The sequence below is a fragment of the Sporothrix brasiliensis genome (genome assembly GCF_000820605.1).
Source record: "Sporothrix brasiliensis 5110 chromosome Unknown Cont15, whole genome shotgun sequence".
Lineage (NCBI taxonomy): Eukaryota > Fungi > Ascomycota > Sordariomycetes > Ophiostomatales > Ophiostomataceae > Sporothrix > Sporothrix brasiliensis.
In genome coordinates this window covers 1,292,538-1,311,025 of record NW_024467134.1, presented here as the reverse complement: position 1 = coordinate 1,311,025, position 18,488 = coordinate 1,292,538, and the positions used below count along the sequence as shown (strand labels likewise).

Genomic DNA, 18,488 nt, shown 5'->3' with positions numbered 1-18,488 from the left:
GCGAGGCGCGGATGCTTGGAGTCGTAAAGTGCCCAGCATTTTTCCAGGGTCGTGGAATCTCGTGGCGAAGGCTGATTTGTGGAGGCAAATCCGTGAGGACGTGCGCGAGTGTATGTGAGTATGCTGCAGGCACACGGAGACTGTCCTCATGCCACAGTCGGGATAGGTGGCAGCAGCAGAACTCTATCCACATTGGAAAATAGGGGCAACAGAAGGAAAAGGTTGACATACTACGCCAGGATAACCTTATTTCGGGATCTGGTCGCGATAAATTCGCGATTTAGATGGCGACATGGTCTGCCGCGATTGGTGTATCCAGCCGTCTCCGTCTTTCATCCTCGATGGACGAAGCGTAGGTGTAAAGTTGCAAGGTGCCGTGTGTTTGTTCGATGCAGGTCTGGTGCCACAAATGACACGGCAGCAGAGAGTTACAGCAGGTGCTGTGACTGAGTACGGGGGCATGAGATATGAGACATGCAGCAGAATTGCACAAGGGCAGCGCTGCGCCGACAGAATGAAAGAAGACTTTGGGCGAATAGCAGAGTGGCTCGATCTGGTTGGCATTGTCGATGGCATCGTTTGCGAGGCCGCCGAGGGTTGTACAGGAAGCAGATTGCCGGTTCGGGCGTTTAGCGACGAGGATGGACAGATGGAGAAAGCACATAATGCGTAACGAAAAGAGAAGGACGAGAAAATGAGAAAAAAAAAAGATAAAATAAAAATAAAACCAACCAAATAAAGCAGATAAATCCAAAATATTGCACGCCTACCAAATGCCCCAAGATGCTTTGCATACCATCAATAGATGGACGCTGATGAACGCCGACCAAGGCAACGAAATGACCAGGCGGTGTCAAGCCCCTCTCCTACAATCACCTCTTCTTCTTTCCTGGCTCGGCCACGGCCACAAGGCCTGCCTGCACAAACGCATCGCGCGCCGCCTGGTTGATCAGCGCGAATCGCCGCGGGCCCAGCTTGTGCCCGCCGTACCAGCGCGTGACCACGACGACGACGTTCCACAGGCCCATCAGCTGCATCAGGTGCAGCAAGCGCCCGCCGGCCGCCGTTTCGCCGTCGTCGTCGCAGTCTTGGTACGTTACGCCCGTCCCTTCATCTCGTATCCGCCACGCCGTCATATTGTGTGTTGCCGTCCGCACGCGTCGGTCCGTGTCCTTGAGGTGCTGGATGAACGCGGCTGCCTGGGCAGGCGAGCGCACGGCTGCACAGCGCGCGAGAAACGTCGACTTGAGCTCGACGACGGGCTCGGCCGTGACCCACGGCGGCGGTTCTGTCAGATGCTGTGCTGTTGACGGTCGTGGAGATGGTGGAGATGCAGCCCGGTCGTCGTCCGCAGCTGCTTCGTTGTGCACGCCCTCCTCTACCTCCTCGCCCTTCTGTCGGAGAAATTCCTCGACGGCGTCAAATAGGCAGACTTGGCCTTCCTGGAATGCCGTGGCCAGAGCGGCACCAAACTGCTCGGCGTCGTGTGCTGCCGCACCGGGTCGCCGGTGGCCCGCCGTGTCGCCCACGCTTTGCACACCGAGAACGACTGGCGGGTCTGGGCACGCAGGATAGGCAGGCGGAAACCAGAGACGCAAGCTCATACGATGCGCCGTCGAGGCTCCCGTGGTACCGTCTGTGCCATTGCCGTCACCAGCGCTAGCACCAGCCACGTCGTCTGCAGACCTGGGAATGGCCAGATTGGCGAGCGTACCACTGCCATCACCCCCGCCACCGCCGCTGTGCTCGCCATCGGCAAGCACGAGCGTGCCGTCGCCGTAGATGGAGTTGATGGCCTCGACCTCGTCGGTGAGATCTTCAGAGGGTGGCATTGCGCCAGGCGAGGTTGTCTTCAGTCAGGCTTGCCTGTGGTGTGTGACATGTATAAAACACTCTCAATTGAGTCATACCTGGCCGCGTCACGTCGGCTCCAGGGTGACGTCGAAACTCGGCTGAATGTGGTGATGTGATGCGAGGAGTGAATAGGGTCGGATGTGGGGGTGGATTTTTAGCGCTTGGGGGGCTTTGGCGCCACTCCGACAGTGTGTTCCAACGGCCGTACCTGGCGGCAGCCTTATCGCCGCCGCACCGCACGTTAGTCCCTGGCTCCTTCCTGCGTCGTCCCTCTGGAGTGCACCTTCCCGATACGTTCATCCCTCAACAGCTCGTTTGTTTGACTTTATCTGAGTCTCAAATCCAGAAATCTCCAACTAAAACGTCTCCAAATTACAACTTCATCTTCTCCTCTCACCCCCCGGACTCGTGATCCTTTATCGCGAACAGTCTAGTCATGGCCACTGCCGACGAGGATCAGGCCGCTGTGGCCTCCGATGCCGCCGACGGCACGTCCTATGCTTTTGTCTACGGTACGTTTCGTATTTATGTGTTTTCCAGCACCTATTTTTACTGACCCTTTTAGGTACTCTAGTAAGTCGCCCTCAGTCGTTGATTATGGCATCAAGCGCGCCCCTGCCGTCTCTGACCACTACAGATGGCACCTGAGGTCTTCTTCACCGTCTGCTTCCGCCTCGCCCAACCGCCACCGGCTCTCGTCCGCGAGTATGTGTTTCGCAACGCTGTCCTTCCCGGCTACACCCGCCACCGTGTCCGGTACCAGGAGTACCCGGGCATCGTGCCGGACGACGCAGAGGGCGCCAGCGTCCGCGGTATTCTCATTGGCGGCGTCACGCCGGCCAACCAGCACCACCTCGACGTATTTGAGGGCTCCGAGTACGAGCGCCGGACGGTCGATGTTGTCTTGGACGAGGACACCAGTAATGGTCAGACGACCGAAACGACCGAAACGACCGAAAAGACCGAAAAGACTGAAAATACGAAGCAGAAGAAAACAGTCAAAGCGCAGGTGTACGTGTACAAGTACCCCGACGGGCTCGAGCGCCGCGAGTGGGATTTTGACGAGTTTCGTCGCGAGAAAATGCACAAATGGGCGCGGGCCGACTACACTTTTGAAGGTGCGTCCATGTCAGCTGCCTGGAAGGCCATGAATGCCAAACGGGCCCCAATGAGTTTTATAGACGCCGTACTCGGGACTCGCCTTGAAATAGTGACCAAACAACTGTTTGCTGACATCGACAGGGTGCGATCCAAACGATCCGGCCACCGTGGCGGCTTAGGAAGCACGACATGGCGCCAAAGACAAAGCATAATTTGACATGGCAGGAGAGAATTGAGAATTTTGAGAATTTTAAGAAGTGAGAGAGGATACACATAGGAGACGGTGCACAGGAGACGATGGCACTGCGTTGAAGCAATCATTCCATTGCCAGGGAAGACATGAAAGCTGGAGAGGTGATGTGATTGGCGCATGGGCAAGCCATTGCTTTCGTTTATTTAAATGCATTCCGGGGTGAACAAACGCAGCAATTAACCTCAACGTCCATTTTCTTCAAGCTCCAACTCTCGGTGTAGGTAACACGTGATATGTCACGTGTTAACAGTCTCCAAATACGGCTGCCTACTCGGGAATTCGGCCGGTCTTCGGTCGTACCTTCCCGTCCACAAGAGAAAACGGATGGATTCAGGGGTTGTTTGTTTTGTATTTTGACTCTTTTTAGGTTCTAATTAGTACTTTTGTTTTGGAGACCATCCGCCCACAATGGCTTCCGACACACGAGAGCGCCAGCGCCGCCGAAAGATCGTGTTGGCCTGTGAGCCGTGCCGCGAGCGCAAGACACGCTGCGACGGCCGCAAGCCCATCTGCTCGTCATGCGAGCACCGCTCTCTCGGCCTAGAGAAATGCATTTATACGGTTGGCAATGCGCGCACTGCGAGCAGCGACGAGTGAGTTTTGAGTCTCGGCAGTCTTCGGATCGTTTCCGACTTTTGATTTCCGCCCGCTGCACCGTCTGTTGCTAACACTCCCAGCTACACAAAGGCCCTGCATGAGCGCATCCGCCACCTAGAACATGCTTGTGCTCTGTATGGAATTGAGGTCAATTCCGCCGGGCGAGTGAGCTTGCTGTCCAACAGCCGGCTGCGGCCGCCCATGTCGGCCTCGTCCTCGACGGCTACCAGCCCGGTGATGCTGTCGGGCGGCCGGCGTGGCGGTGTTGCGGACCAGCAGCCGTCTGTTACGCCACCCAATGTATCCGCAACAGGGAAATCGGGCACCTCTGACATGACGTCTCCAGAGCAAATGGATCCGGAGGATGCCACAGGTGTAACGGCTATGGGCACTGTGCTGTCTGAAGAAGACCTGGAAGGCGAGGGCGCCATTGATTCCTTTTACGGCCGGTCATCGGCGGCTTCGTTCCTCAAAGAAGCAGCCAGCGCGTTACCGCAGAGACAAAATTGGAGTGGCGCAAGTACAGGTTCGGGGACCAGTACCACCGCCGCCACCACGTCGCAGTCTAGCTTCTTTGCAGGTCGCGGCCCCACATCAGCCCCGTCGCCAGTCCGGCCACTGCCGCATCAGCCCCCGCCTCCTCCGCCAGTCATGGCGCCGCCGACGCTCAGCTTCACTGATGTTGACCGGTTCACCTTGCCTCCTCGTGCCCTCGGTGACCACTTGATCCAGCGCTTCTTCAGCCGCATATTTTACCAGTATCCCTTCTTCGACCGCGAAGCCTTTGAGCACGCATACCAGAGACTGTGGCAGGTCGATGACCCGGCAACACGTCCCCAAATTGCTGCGCAGCAACAGAAATTCGACGGACTGGGTCTGGGCAGCAGCGAGGCCGGTCCCGACAGTATCATATTCCACTGCGCTCTCAACGCCATCTTTGCTCTCGGCTGCTGTTTCTCGGACCTGCCGCCGGCCGAGCGCGCCGCCGCCATCGACGTCTTTGGAAACCGCTCCAAGACCTTTGTCGGACTTGAACTCATCAACTACAACAATCTCGGCGTGGTCCAAGCCATGCTGGTCATCTCTCTCGTCTTACAAGGCACACAGGGGATACCCCAACCGCTGCTGGATCGCCGTCGGCATGGCCTGCCGCGTGGCCCAGGGTATTGGTCTGCACACGGAGGAGACCAGTCCGAGCCGGCGGTTGCGTGGTGAGCGTATGCGGTTGATGCGTCAGCGGACGTGGCACGGCTGTGTCGTTATGGATGTGTAAGTCTTACCGTTTGTGATGCCTTTCTTTTTTTTAAGCTGACCTTTTCAGTCTCGTGAGCATGACCTTTGGTCGGCCTCCCATGGCGTCTAGTTTGTCGATTGCACCGGAGATGTTGAATAAGACCCCAGATTCTGCTAGCCCAGAATCGCTCAGGCTAGCTTTCTATTACGAAGGCGTCAAACTCAGTGTAATTCTCGAAGACATCCTGCAGCGCATCTACAAGCCATGGCTGACACGGGACGCCAATAACACAAACCACAACGGAAACACCACTAGTACATCTAGTATATCGTCCAACAATGCCCTACAGACCCACCACAACCTCGATACTGTGGTCGAAATTCAGGGCCGTCTCGATCAATTTGAGCAATCGGTCACGCCGTTTCTCTCGTGGACGGCACATGCCGACATGCCGGGCGACGTGTCCGAAGAAGATCGCCTCATTATGGGCATTAGTCAGAATGTCCTCCATGCCCGGTTCATCTACTTGCAGCTGATTCTCTACCGGCCCATCTTGTCCCAGCTTGCCAACTCAGACGCAAGCCCGACTACATCGAGTGGCGCAAACTCGTCTGGTCAGTCCTTGTTGACCCGTGATGGCCTTCGCTATTCCTTTGCCATTGAATGTGGGAAGTCTTGCGTCGAGGCAGCCAAGCGCCTTATCGTCTTGGTGCATAGTGTTTACCGGACGGAGACGACTGATATCTGGTGGTGGAATGGCCTATGTGAGTCCTCGGCCCTTTTACTTGATTCGCAGTTACCATTGGAATTTTGAGTATGCTGACTTCATCCAGACGCATGTGCTGCTGGCCTAGTCCTTATTGTTGCTCGGTCGTGTCCCGACCTCTGGCAATCACTCGATCGTGATGAAATTGCGGCTCTTTGGGACAAGTCCCATTCTATTCTGCAAGATCAGGCACTCTACAGTGCCTCTGCACGCAAGTCACTCGACCTCCTGCTCAAGGTCAACGAGCATGCCCTCCTCAGACAGGCCGCCGGTGAGAATGACATCTTGGCTGCCAATACGTCCAGTGGCAATGGTTTTGCTAGCGATGGCGGTGTAGGGGCAGCAGGACGAGAAGGAGGAGGACATAGAGATGGCAACAATAACAACAACAACGGCAACAGCGGAAACATGGGCAGCAATAGCGGCCTTGCAGCGCAGTTCCTTGCGGGCACGACAGGCGACGGCCTGGCTGCAGCAGGAGGAAGCAACATGCAGCCGGGCCAGTTCGACTTCCTGGCCCAGATGGCCGACCCCAATGCGCCAACCCTGCTTGAGGATACCTACGCAATGGGTCCGTTGTTTGCCTGGGACCAGAATATCGATTTTACTAATTTGCTACCCTGAGGCATTTGTGGGCCTGGGTAGTCCATTGCCAACCGTCTGTTATACCCAACATGCTGACGTTCTGATATTCTGACGTCAATCTCGTCATCCTAGGCATTTCCGTCCGTCAAACCATCCACTTTCCTGAAATGTATGTTTACACGGTTAACGCCTTGTGCAATACAACTCATCGAGCATGAAATTGAGCGATGCTATCGTCTAGGCCCGACACCACTGGGAACACGATGCCGTGGGAAATACGGTGACCGAATATCCGGCTGATGGCTTGGGCTGAGGCGGACACACGGACCAAAACAGATCGCCGGTGCTAGAACATGGGAAGGCTGGGCCTAAATATTTCCTGGGTTCGCCCGTTGAGATAACCAGTCGGGCAGCCCGGGCGGGATAAGCAACGGCCCATGCAGCCTTAGCCAGGGCAGTAAGTAGAGTGAGTCTAGGGGAAGCCAACCGAACCGCGATACGTTTTGCTGCGCAGTCGAATTGTCAAATTGTACCGACGGAGTCAGGGATGGCGATCGATCAACTATCCACAAACTCAACCCCCTTTTGAGAGCGGTAATATAATGCAGAGCAATCAAAACTACCTAAAGCATCTAGACGATATGCTATCAACATCGAACGAAAAAAAACACAAAAAAAAAACACGGGGTCCAGCCAAGAGCCAAGACCCCTTGTTGACTTTCCGCGAAAGACGAACACCGACTTGCTCGTACTGCAGCAGAAGTTTGCTTGTGTGGAAAATGTGGGCTTTGCAGCCGGATCCATTCCGAAGCCGAATCTCCAGCATGCAAAGGTTCAGTGTTAGTCGGAGCCATCCCGTCTGCCTAAACCGAATTGGGAGAGAAGCGCTGCCACAAAAGCGCGAATGCGATAACGAGCGGCGGTTTCTAAATCTAGAAATTTGGTTTACGAAACACGGAACAACAGCAGACAACACAAAGCTTTCGGGTGCGCCCCGTGAAGCATCGCCCTCTCATGTCGTTGGCCAATGCATCTGCACTCATCCCTGTACCTGAGGCGCCCGTGCCGACGTCATGTTTATCATCTCCGTCATCTCTGTCATCTCTATCATTTAGACAGTGTCTGCCCGACAGGCCGACATAGACGCCTCGAAGATTATCGTCGGGGCAAATCAAAACTGAATCATGGGATATGTCAATATTCCAAATACACGCTATCGAAATCGACCCCTGAAAACCGTTACATCACTGGGTCCAAAGAAAGCTGTGTGGCAAGTACACCGTACGTTGTTTGTACGATGTATGCGATAAACTTGGATCTACCAGCGATACATCGAGCTCAAGTGACAAGACAACGATCTGCCGAAAACCAATGTAAGACGTACCCGCTCTAACCTGCCCGAGTGCTCACGCTGACCTGTCGACTGATCCTCTAAAATCAATTTCGTTGGCGAATCCTTTGCGCGAGCATGTTGAGAAAAGGGTCTCCAAAACGGGCATCGTGCTAACTGCCTCCCAAGACCTCAGTACTTGTCTCACAACATCCTTGGCGATTTAGAATGCGTCGCATTCAAAGCAAAATTATTGGCAAATGGACAGTCTCTGTCCAGTTTGCTATTCCAAATGCAAGAAACTATCAACTAGATCTGTACTCTGGCTGTCTGGCTCGCAAAACATTGCAACACCATTGTTGGCCCAAATCCGGCCCACTTAGCAAAACGATCGCCTGTCGTTGTTGTCCTTGGATCGGCATTAGACCGCAGAGCCAGGCAAAAATAGGTCTGGCGGCAACTTTCTCGTCAGTGGACTCCGAGCTTCAACGGAATGGGTCGTGCTGGCCCTAAGGGGAAACGGTTGTTCAAAGTCAACAAAAACGGGGACAAAACGTGTGCAAGGGGTGCCAAACGCCACTGGCAAAGGCAACGGCAATGTCCAGAGGCAAGTGGACTATCACATGCGAACTGGCTCCAATCGAGAAAACCGCAAAATACGACACAAATCTCGGAGAATATCGTAGAAGGAAAAAGGGGGGAATGGGCGACTACAATGCACAATGACGACATGGAAAAGAGGACAAGACAAACAACAAAACGAATGCGACCAAAGACCAAAGCACAAAAAAAAAAAAAAAAAAAAAAAAAAAAAAAAAAAAACAAAAAGGACCGCGGCAGTCATCTCTTTTCGGGGAGACGGTGGTTTGGAAGTCCGTTGGTGGCGTTGACGCGCGACGTGGCGTTCCCAAGACCACCAAAGCCACCAAAATCGTCACAAAATACGCATACTACCGGGGACTACCTCAGACCGGACAACTCGCACAGGCCGGTACTTCACTGTGAGTGCGAAGTCATTCGCGCTCGGAATGTTCCCGGGCTGCAGATCCAACCCCAAAAGCGACGGCAGCCAGGAATGAGACCTGCGAAAATCGCCGACGGTGCCTAGAGCAGACGGAAGTACGGAATTGGGCTAGGCCTGCTGTGTGTTAGTGGTTGACGCCTATGTGGTGGGCCCAGCATGAGTAAGAGCAACCGCTTGCCTCCCCCCCCCTCTCCTTCAAACCGACGGAGCTTCGCGACCACATCGTAATTAGCTCTTGTGGACTGGACGGGACTCAGCTCCTTTGCTGTTTCGTTTCCATGGGGGGGGTGGCAAGTGTATTTCTTTCCTTAATTGTCGGATGTTTTTTTTTTTTTTTTTTTTTACTTGGACCTATATTAAGCTTTCGGCTGCCCTCCATCTGGTCTCACGTGGAATTGCAACTTCTGGGACCTGGCTAACACGACGGTTCTTTGTTTTGATTTCCATCATATGCCACGACCCTTGCTCTTGTCTTTGCATTGTCGTTTTGTTTGTTTTTGTTTTGCCCATCGCACCATCACAAGAGCTGGCGTAGCCTATTATATCTCTCTGTATAAGTGGACTCGACACGTCCAGCATCAATGACCGCCAACATCGACGGAGCCGAGCCAATGGCTGCTCCAGGCCATCAGAATGTCACCAACCTGCCACCGTCCGCCGCCCCGAGCGGCGTGGTATCCCACACCCCCGACACCGGTGTTGCTCAGCACCGGCCGGACGAGATCGAAGAGGTGGACCAGATTCTCGACTCGGAGTCCGTCACATCGGCCCAAACGAACCTCACGCGCAGCCACACCCGCACGATGATCCACGAGCACGACCGCGATGCCATCCGCCGTGTTGCCACGGCCATGTCATTCTCCGGCGAGCATGGCCAAGCCGGCCAGACATTTACAGCGGGCGACGACGCCCTCAACCCCAACAGCCCCAATTTCGACATCTCCAAGTGGCTCGGCAAGTTCATCCGCTCCATGCGCGGCGAGGGCATCGACAGTGCACGTGCGCGGCCCGGCATCGTGTTCAAGAACCTGTCCGTCTCCGGCAGTGCCCCCGACCTGCAGGTGCAGCAGACCGTGGCTTCGACCCTCCTGTCGTCGCTGTCCCTGCCGCTGCGCATCGGCGAGGCCGTCGGCCTGCGCAAGAGCGCACCCAACAAGCAGATCCTGCACAAGTTCAACGGCGTCGTCGCGCCCGGCGAGCTGCTGGTCGTGCTGGGCCGCCCTGGCTCCGGCTGCAGCACGCTGCTCAAGTCCATGTGCGGCGAGCTGCACGGCCTGCACATTGACGAGGGCTCGACCATCCACTACAGCGGCATTCCGCAGCCCAAGATGGTGAAGGAGTTCCGCGGCGAGACCATCTACAACCAGGAGGTCGACAAGCACTTCCCCGAGCTGACCGTCGGCCAGACGCTCGAGTTCGCCGCCCAGGTCCGCATGCCCTCGCACAAGTGGTCCTTTGTCAACCCCAACATGACCCGCAACCAGGTCGCCAAGTACGCCGCCCAGGTCGTCATGGCCGTCTGCGGCCTCAGCCACACCTACAACACCAAGGTCGGCAACGAGTTTGTGCGCGGCGTGTCGGGCGGCGAGCGCAAGCGTGTCAGCATTGCCGAGATGATGGTCGTGGGCAGCCCCTTCATGGCCTGGGACAACAGCACGCGCGGCCTCGACTCGGCCACCGCCCTCAAGTTCGTGCAGACCCTGCGCATCGCCAGCGACCTGGCCCGCACCTGCAACGCCGTCGCCATCTACCAGGCCAGCGAGAGCATCTACGAGCTGTTTGACAAGGCGACCGTCCTCTACGAGGGCCGCCAGATCTACTTTGGTCCGGCCAGCGGCGCCAAGGCGTACTTTGAGGGCCTCGGCTATGCCTGCCCCACGCGCCAGACCACCGGCGACTTCCTGACCTCCGTCACCAACCCCGTCGAGCGCAAGGCCAAGCCCGGCATGGAGGACAAGGTGCCGCGCACCGCCGAGGAGTTTGAGGCGTGCTGGCTCAAGTCCGCCGAGTACGAGGCCATGCTGGCCGGCGTCGCCGAGCACGAGGCCGCGTACCCGCTCGACGCGCATGGCCAGAACGTGTCGGCCATGCGCGAGGTGAAGAAGGAGAAGCAGGCCAACCACGTCCGCCCCAAGTCGCCCTACATCATCAGCACCGGCATGCAGATCAAGCTCAACACCAAGCGCGAGTACCAGCGCCTCTGGAACGACAAGGCTCCCACCATCACCACTGCCGTCACCTGCATCGTCCTCGCGCTCATCATCGGCTCCATCGTCTACGGCACCCCCGACGCCACTGCCGGCTTCTTCTCCAAGTCCTCCGCCCTCTTCATGGCCGTCCTGCTCAACGCCCTCGTCACGCTCACGGAAATCAACAGCCTGTACGCCCAGCGCCCCATTGTCGAAAAGCACGCGTCGTACGCCTTTTACCACCCGGCCACAAACGCCATTGCCGGCGTCGTCGCTGACATCCCCATCAAGTTCATCATCGCCACCTGCTTCAACATTGTGCTCTACTTCATGGCCGGTCTGCGGCGCGAGCCCGCACAGTTTTTTATCTACTTCCTCTTCACGTACACCGCCACCTTCACCATGTCGGCCATCTTCCGGACCATGGCGGCCATGACGCGCACCATCTCGCAGGCCATGTCGCTCGCTGGTATTGTCGTGCTCGGCTTGGTCATGTACACGGGCTTCGTGATCACGGTGCCGACGATGCACCCGTGGTTCGCCTGGATCCGCTGGATCAACCCCATCTACTACGCCTTTGAAGCCCTCATCGCCAACGAATTCCACGGCCGCCAGTTCGTGTGCTCCGTCATCATCCCCGGCTACTCGCCGCCCATTGGCAACTCGTGGATCTGCAACACTGTCGGCTCCGTCGCCGGCCAGGACTTTGTGAGCGGCGACGCCTACATTGCCGAGTCCTTTGGCTACCACTACTCGCACGTCTGGCGCAACTTTGGCATCATGATCGCCTTCCTCATCTTCTTTATGGGCCTTTACTTTGCCGCCACCGAGATCAACAGCGTTCCGACGAGCGAGGGCGAGATGCTCGTCTACCAAAAGGGCCGCATCCCGCCGCACCTGCTCAAGGGCGCGTCGCGCGGCCCCAGCTCGGGCGCCGGCTCCGACACGAATAATACGAAAGTCGTCGGCAGCGGTGCGACGAAGAGCACGTCGGGCTCGTCGTATGCGACCGGCGACGTGGAAAACGCAGCGCGCGTCGGCGACGCCGGCGAGAAGCCCCAGGCGCCCGAGCCCGCCGCCGACAACGAGGTACACGGCATCCCGCCGCAAAAGGACATATTCACCTGGAAGAACGTCGTCTACGACATCGAGGTCAAGGGCAAAGAGCGCCGCCTGCTCGACCATGTCTCTGGTTGGGTCAAGCCGGGGACGCTGACGGCCCTGATGGGCGTCAGCGGTGCCGGCAAGACGACCCTGCTCGACGTGCTGGCCGAGCGCACCACCATGGGCGTAATCACCGGCGACATGTTTGTCAACGGCTCACCGCGCGGCACGAACTTCCAGCGCAACACGGGCTATGTCCAGCAGCAGGATCTGCACCTCGAAACCGCCACCGTGCGGGAGAGTCTGCGGTTCAGCGCCATGCTGCGCCAGCCCAAGACGGTCAGCAAGCAGGAAAAGTACGCCTTTGTCGAGGAGGTCATCCAGATGCTCAACATGGAGGATTTCGCCGACGCCGTCGTCGGCGTGCCCGGCGAGGGCTTGAATGTCGAGCAGCGCAAGCTGCTGACCATTGGCGTCGAGCTGGCGGCCAAGCCAAAGCTGCTGCTGTTCTTGGACGAGCCCACGAGCGGTCTCGATTCCCAGAGCTCCTGGGCGATTTGCAACTTCTTGCGCAAGCTGGCCGACGCCGGCCAGGCCGTGCTCTGCACAATCCACCAGCCGAGCGCCGTCCTGTTTGAGCAGTTTGACCGTCTCCTGTTTCTGGCGGCCGGCGGCAAGACGGTCTACTTTGGCGAGGTCGGCCACGACTCGCGCACCCTGCTCGACTACTTCGAGGCCAAGGGCGCGCGCGCGTGCGGCAGCACCGAGAACCCGGCCGAGTACATGCTCGAGATTGTCAACAAGACGGTCGCCGGCGACGGCCAAGACTGGCATGCGACGTGGAATGCCAGTGCCGAGCGCGTGGCCGTCGAGTCCGAGATTGAGCGCATCTACGTCGAGAAGCGCAACGTGTCGAGCGCCGCCGACAAGGAGCCCGACAGCGACAGCGAGTTCGCCATGCCGTTCAGCACCCAGCTCTGGGAGGTCACCTACCGCATCTTCCAGCAGTACTGGCGCATGCCCTCGTATATTTTTGCGAAACTGTCGCTCGGCATTCTCGCCGGTCTGTTTGTCGGCTTCTCCTTCTTCCAGGCCAAGGGCACCCTCGCCGGCACGCAGAGCGTTATTTTCTCCGTCTTCCAGATCCTCACCATCTTCTCGTCGCTCGTCCAGCAGATCATGCCGCTCTTTGTGACCCAGCGCTCCCTCTACGAGGTGCGCGAGCGGCCCGGCAAAATGTACTCGTGGAAGGCGTTCATCATTGCCAACATCGTCGTCGAGTTCCCCTGGCAGATCCTGACCGGCATCGTCACCTACGCCTGCTTCTACTACCCAGTGATTGGTGTCCAGGCCGCGCAGCGCCAGGGCCTTGTTTTGTTGTTCGTCATCCAGCTCATGCTCTACGCCAGCTCCTTTGCCACCATGTGCATCGCCGCGCTGCCCGACGCCCAAACCGCCGGCGGCATCGTCACGCTGCTCGTCATGACCAGTCTTATTTTCAGCGGTGTCCTGCAGACCCCCGTCGCCCTGCCCGGCTTCTGGATCTTCATGTACCGCGTCTCGCCCTTCACCTACTGGGTCTCCGGTGTCATCTCGACCGCCGTCCATGACCGGCCCATTGTGTGCTCCGCGGCCGAGACGTCTATTTTCAGCCCGCCCATGGGCTACACCTGCGGCCAGTACCTGGCGCCCTACCTCACCGTGGCCCCCGGCACCCTGCAGAACCCCGACGACACGGCGGACTGCCGCTACTGCCAGATCTCGGTGGCCGACACCTATCTTGCCCAGAGCAACATTTATTGGAGCACGCGCTGGCGCAACTTTGGCATCCTTTGGGCCTACATCCTCTTCAACATCTTCATTGCCATTCTCACCTACTACCTGTTCCGCGTGCGCAGAGTCAGCCTGAGCCTGAGCTCGCTCTCGTCGCTCAAGTTCTGGGGCAAGAAGAAGAAGGCGGCCGAGGCGGTGTAAGACGGCCCGGCCGGCCCATACTCAGCGCCACCACTTTTTCTTTCTTTGCTTTTTTTTTCTTTTTTTTTTTCGATATCCTTTATAGATTTCTTTGTTTTTGTTTGTTGCTGTATTGTTAATTTCTCCTATTTGGATTCATATTTTAATTTCGCGATGATTTTTTAATATTTTTGGGGAGTTCTTACCGGGACAGATTAATCTTTTTCTTTGTTGTCTTTTTGGTTACCTTTTACAAATATCCTTTGCTACACAGCACAAATTCAAGTTTACTTTTGAACATGCTACATGAAGAGCATCCTCCTAGTCCGCAGACAATGAAATAAAATGATCATCAGCACGCAATACTGGTGAGAACGATCCAAAACGGTGGGTCAACGACGTGCGGCTGGCTCACGAGATGTAGAGGCACAGGCGGACAGAATCAGGATGCGAATTATTCCCAGAGCGTTGAATCTCTTCGAGGATTTCTTTTTGAATATGGACGGCATCAGCGGCAATCGGGCTCGAATCATCTACAACAGAGGCTACAGAGTCTCAACGGAACACTGTCACTTTCGATGTCTCTACAAATTCGTCTACGGCGACGATGTGGACGATGTGAACGAGGTCCGTTTTCTCGACGATGCAGACACCGTCTCCAGTGGCGACAACGGTCTGACAGACGACCAACACGAATGGCAACACAAGGAAGCGTGCACGCAGCAAAGGCATAGGCTGTGACTGCAGTATAGCATGCATTGGCAAAGGGGAAAAAACGGCACGTAAGAGGCTACAGAACAGGCAGAGAAGCATGCTGAGAAAGACGTTGAGAAGGACAATGGGCTATAGTGGCCAAGCCAACAGCGAATACGATGAAGGCCATGCGTGAAAAGTATATGATGGAACGCAAGCGGAGGGTGGGAGGGCTGAAGAAAGAACACGAGTGCGATGAGAAGGAGGCGGAGGAGAAAGAGAGACAGACACACGAGGAAGAAGCTGGGGACGAGGAGACGGGCGAGACGAACGAAGGAGAGACCACTGGAAGACAAAGAACCTGAACTACAGGAGAAAACGGGACTGTCGACAGCGTGGAAGCGGTGAATCGGCTAGGGATGACGATGCCCAGTTTAGTTGGGTTGACCTTTTGCTATTTCTGGGAATGGGGAGGGGGGGGTCGATTTCTCTTTCTTTCTTTCTTCTTCGTCGTCTTTTTGTTTGGACTCTTTGTCATTCGTTTTCTGGGGCAAGGCGTATAGAAACAAAATAAGAAATTAGTTTGCTGAAGTTGACGACGGTGGACTGCGACAATACGCGAACTGAGAACATTTGAGCAAAAGTTCAACTGACGAATGGACGACGAGAATTGATGAAACATGAGCTGGCATGGAAACGGGGAAAGGGAAACAAAAAACACCTGACAGTCGTTAACATCGACAGTTGCAAAAGTTCGGACGACAAGAATAGGAGAGACAAGAAGGAAGGGAAGATGGCAAAAAAAGGGATGACAGTCATGCGAAGGGGGAAAAAAGACCGTGACCTTGGCCACCAAAAGAAAAGAGAAGAAAGGACGACGAAACAAGAAACAAGTTGAAACACTGAAACATCTGGATCTCGCCCATCGTCTCTTCTTTCTCTCCTGTCTTTGGCCTAGCCTTTACCCTCGTCGTTTCACAATGTGCATGCGCCAGGGGCGTCCTGGGCCCGCGATTGGCTGCAAGGCGCGGCCAAGACAAAGCAGCCTGGTCTCGCTGGTCAGGACCCCGCGACTGTCGTACTAGTCGATCGCTGTTGTCCAGTCCGTTCGGCCTCATCAGCACGAGCCTGTTCGTATCGTCAGTCAAGTCGTTGTTATTTTTCCTTTCTGCCGTTACCTTTTGTGCCGTTCCTTGCCCTCAGCGCAACCTCCTCATGATGTTGCCCCTTTTTTGGCGGGAACTCTCGAGAAACAGTGACCAACCAGAGCTCAAGGTCTCACTTCTTGTCCGTGGAAGCCTGCTGGACATGCCCGCTTTTTGCGTCCTTCTCCCGAGCAAGGAGAAACAGGCGAGACAGTGAAGTCGATAGGAAAGGGAGACTAGGCACAAAACGATGACGATCTTTGACCGTGTGTTGATTGTGTCTTGACATTCTGTACCATTTCTGTGAACCACCAAACGCAGGGCAACGGTACAAAGGACTGAAGAGGGAGGACAGGGAAAACGAAAACGGAATCCAAACGAGCCAATGAAGACCAAACACAATCTGGAAACGAAAGAATATGCGGCCGCCCGCAGGATGCGGCCTGTTTCAATATGGGCAAAAGGTCAAAAGCGAGGCCAACCTGGTATGCTCGGCGGCAAACAATATCTAGAGTAAGTGGCAACTCAACGTAATTACTATCAGAACTTTGATGCATTCCTTGTGCCCGTGAGGGTCCCACGAACCGGGGAGCAAATCAACGAGCCGGACATACCCTGCCGTCAGTCGGAAGACTCACCGAATAGGCCTCTACAAGACCGCAACGGCGGAATGGCGAAACGCTGGTTGCAAGAGGCCCGTCAACTCTCCCTTGGCGCTCTTGGCGATCCTTTTTTTGAGCGGAGCTTTGTTGGCTTTTCGACTCGTGTGCACGTCACCCCTTGAATTGGTGTCTTGCTGATACTCCGAAGGGATACACACGAGAAGGCATCCTGGGAAGTCCTGGGAAACAACCTAGGAAACACCGTCGGAAGCAACTCAAAGCTTCGTCAAGCACCGCAGAATCCCAAGAATTCTGTTCGCGTCCACAGGCCAACCCTGCTCGTTCCGTCTGTTTTTCTGCTGGGAGACGTCGTGTCTTCTCCTGCGAGATCTCCGGGCCTTGCTTAGCCACGATGGGAAGGTGGACGACAGCGTCGTCGGAGTACGCGTCCCAAGACTGACAGGGCCCGTCTGATTCAGAGTGAGAACAGTGCAAGACGACAAAGAGATAGAACAACAAGACGCCCCAAGCGAAGAGTCATGTTCTTGCCTCGACGCTGGTTGTCTCTCCCGGATCGACGACGACCAATCGATTGCACATTGTCAGCCACGTCTGTGGGAGCTGTCGTGAGAAGAGTCAGGCGACGGCACGGGGGACTGCAAGAATGTAAGATACTCCGCACGTCGTCCCTCCATTGGGAATCCAGGACGATGGATGCAGGGGACACAAAACGGCAGGGCACACCGACCAGGCATTACCCAAACTGGAAGGAAGGAAAAGCAGTGTCCCTTCGAAGAAGAGGCAGTTGCATGACGATGCCAGGTCCCTCTTTCCCTTTTACGTCACTTGTTCCCTTTTTTTTTTTGGTCTGCAGCCAAGCAGGACCAGTGCCTGGCAGGTGCGCGTGTGCCCCTGGCGTTAAAGACGTACTGTGGTAAAGGCGTTGGCGGCTCGCCCCAGACGGGCGCTCTGTAGCGCTACGGTTCAGCTCTATGCGCTGTGGTGCAGCACTGGCTCCCGGGGTCCTATGGCGCGTTTGGTTGCGAGTGGTGCCTGCGTCTCAACCCCTGCATTGGGGGCCTCTCCTGTCTTGCTTTTTTGCGCGAAACCGGGGCTACCCTGAGTCGTGGATCGTGGTGTCCTCCCAAGGAACAACACCTGGTTGGTCGTTCTCGCCCGCTCTCCCTGCCCAACCAACAGCGACTCCACTTTTCATGGTGAACCGCCACCACGACGATCCATGATCGACTGGCTGAGCCGCAACGGGAGGACGTTCTCTTTGTCAGCGGAGGACGCGTGTTGTTGGTTCCTCGTTTTTTTTCTCTCTCTCTCTCTCTCTCTCGTTACTGTACAGCGTCTGTTGCACACACAGTTTAACTCCAAGTGACTGTCTAGCTGGTGTGGGCGTCAGGTGCTGCATTCGACGTTATTTTCTGTCTGTCTTTTCAGTTTGTTTTTGTCGTCATTATTTTTGAAAACATTCTGCAGACTCATGAAAATCTCATGCAAACGGGCCTTGCCTTTCATCCTCATTCTCCCTAAAGGCACCAAACAAGTACAGGGCTCAGATGTCCGGAAAGGGACGACAAGGACACCCTCTTTGGCAAACAAAGGCTTCGCCGACCAACCAGAAAGACACAAATACAAAGAGAGTACGCCTACGTCGTACGGAGGACGTTGACATAAAGAATACGACACAAAAAGGACAAGCATCAAAAAAAGATCGTGCCTGCCTCCACCTGTCGATCGGTCGCACCCCATGCGCAAGGGAAGGTGCGGTCGCACCAGTCAGGGGCTCCCGTCTCCCAGCTTTCGTACCTAGAAGGAGCCCTCCGAGCCCCTTCCCACCCCTATTCACCCGCCTATTCGCCTGTGGCTTGAAACACGCCACTGCAAAAGGGAGGCCTGCCCGCTGGCCTATCACAGCCTGTCAATCCTCCTCGTCTCTCACCTGGGACATTTTTTTTAAATAAAAATTCCGCCTTTTCTCCCATGTCGCTTCCGTCGCTGCATAACTGACCGCAGCCCTGTGCCCCTGGCAATTCGTAGAACTCCAGC

The 18,488-nt window shown here is 56.0% G+C and overlaps 4 protein-coding genes across 4 annotated transcripts; 3 read left to right on the top strand and 1 right to left on the bottom strand.

The window, feature by feature from the left end:
- Positions 1-872: 872 nt before the first annotated feature.
- SPBR_06095 (impact family protein) lies at positions 873-1,832 on the bottom strand (the record flags this gene model as incomplete). The annotated part of the gene is made up of 2 exons (XM_040764357.1): positions 873-1,558; positions 1,607-1,832. 2 exons carry the CDS (start codon positions 1,830-1,832, stop codon positions 873-875), a joined length of 912 nt encoding a protein of 303 aa, XP_040622155.1.
- A 458-nt stretch (positions 1,833-2,290) lies between these two features.
- SPBR_06139 (disease resistance protein) lies at positions 2,291-3,134 on the top strand (the record flags this gene model as incomplete). Its single annotated transcript, XM_040764401.1, has 4 exons — positions 2,291-2,366; positions 2,420-2,427; positions 2,492-2,972; positions 3,097-3,134. 4 exons carry the CDS (start codon positions 2,291-2,293, stop codon positions 3,132-3,134), a joined length of 603 nt encoding a protein of 200 aa, XP_040622154.1.
- Positions 3,135-3,616: 482 nt separating this feature from the next.
- Positions 3,617-6,429, top strand: SPBR_05599 (fungal specific transcription factor domain containing protein; the record flags this gene model as incomplete). Its single annotated transcript, XM_040763862.1, has 4 exons — positions 3,617-3,801; positions 3,886-5,016; positions 5,127-5,803; positions 5,873-6,429. 4 exons carry the CDS (start codon positions 3,617-3,619, stop codon positions 6,427-6,429), a joined length of 2,550 nt encoding a protein of 849 aa, XP_040622153.1.
- Positions 6,430-9,325: 2,896 nt separating this feature from the next.
- On the top strand, positions 9,326-14,011 carry SPBR_05490 (ABC multidrug transporter; the record flags this gene model as incomplete). Its single annotated transcript, XM_040763754.1, has 1 exon — positions 9,326-14,011. One exon carries the CDS (start codon positions 9,326-9,328, stop codon positions 14,009-14,011), a length of 4,686 nt encoding a protein of 1,561 aa, XP_040622152.1.
- Positions 14,012-18,488: the final 4,477 nt, after the last annotated feature.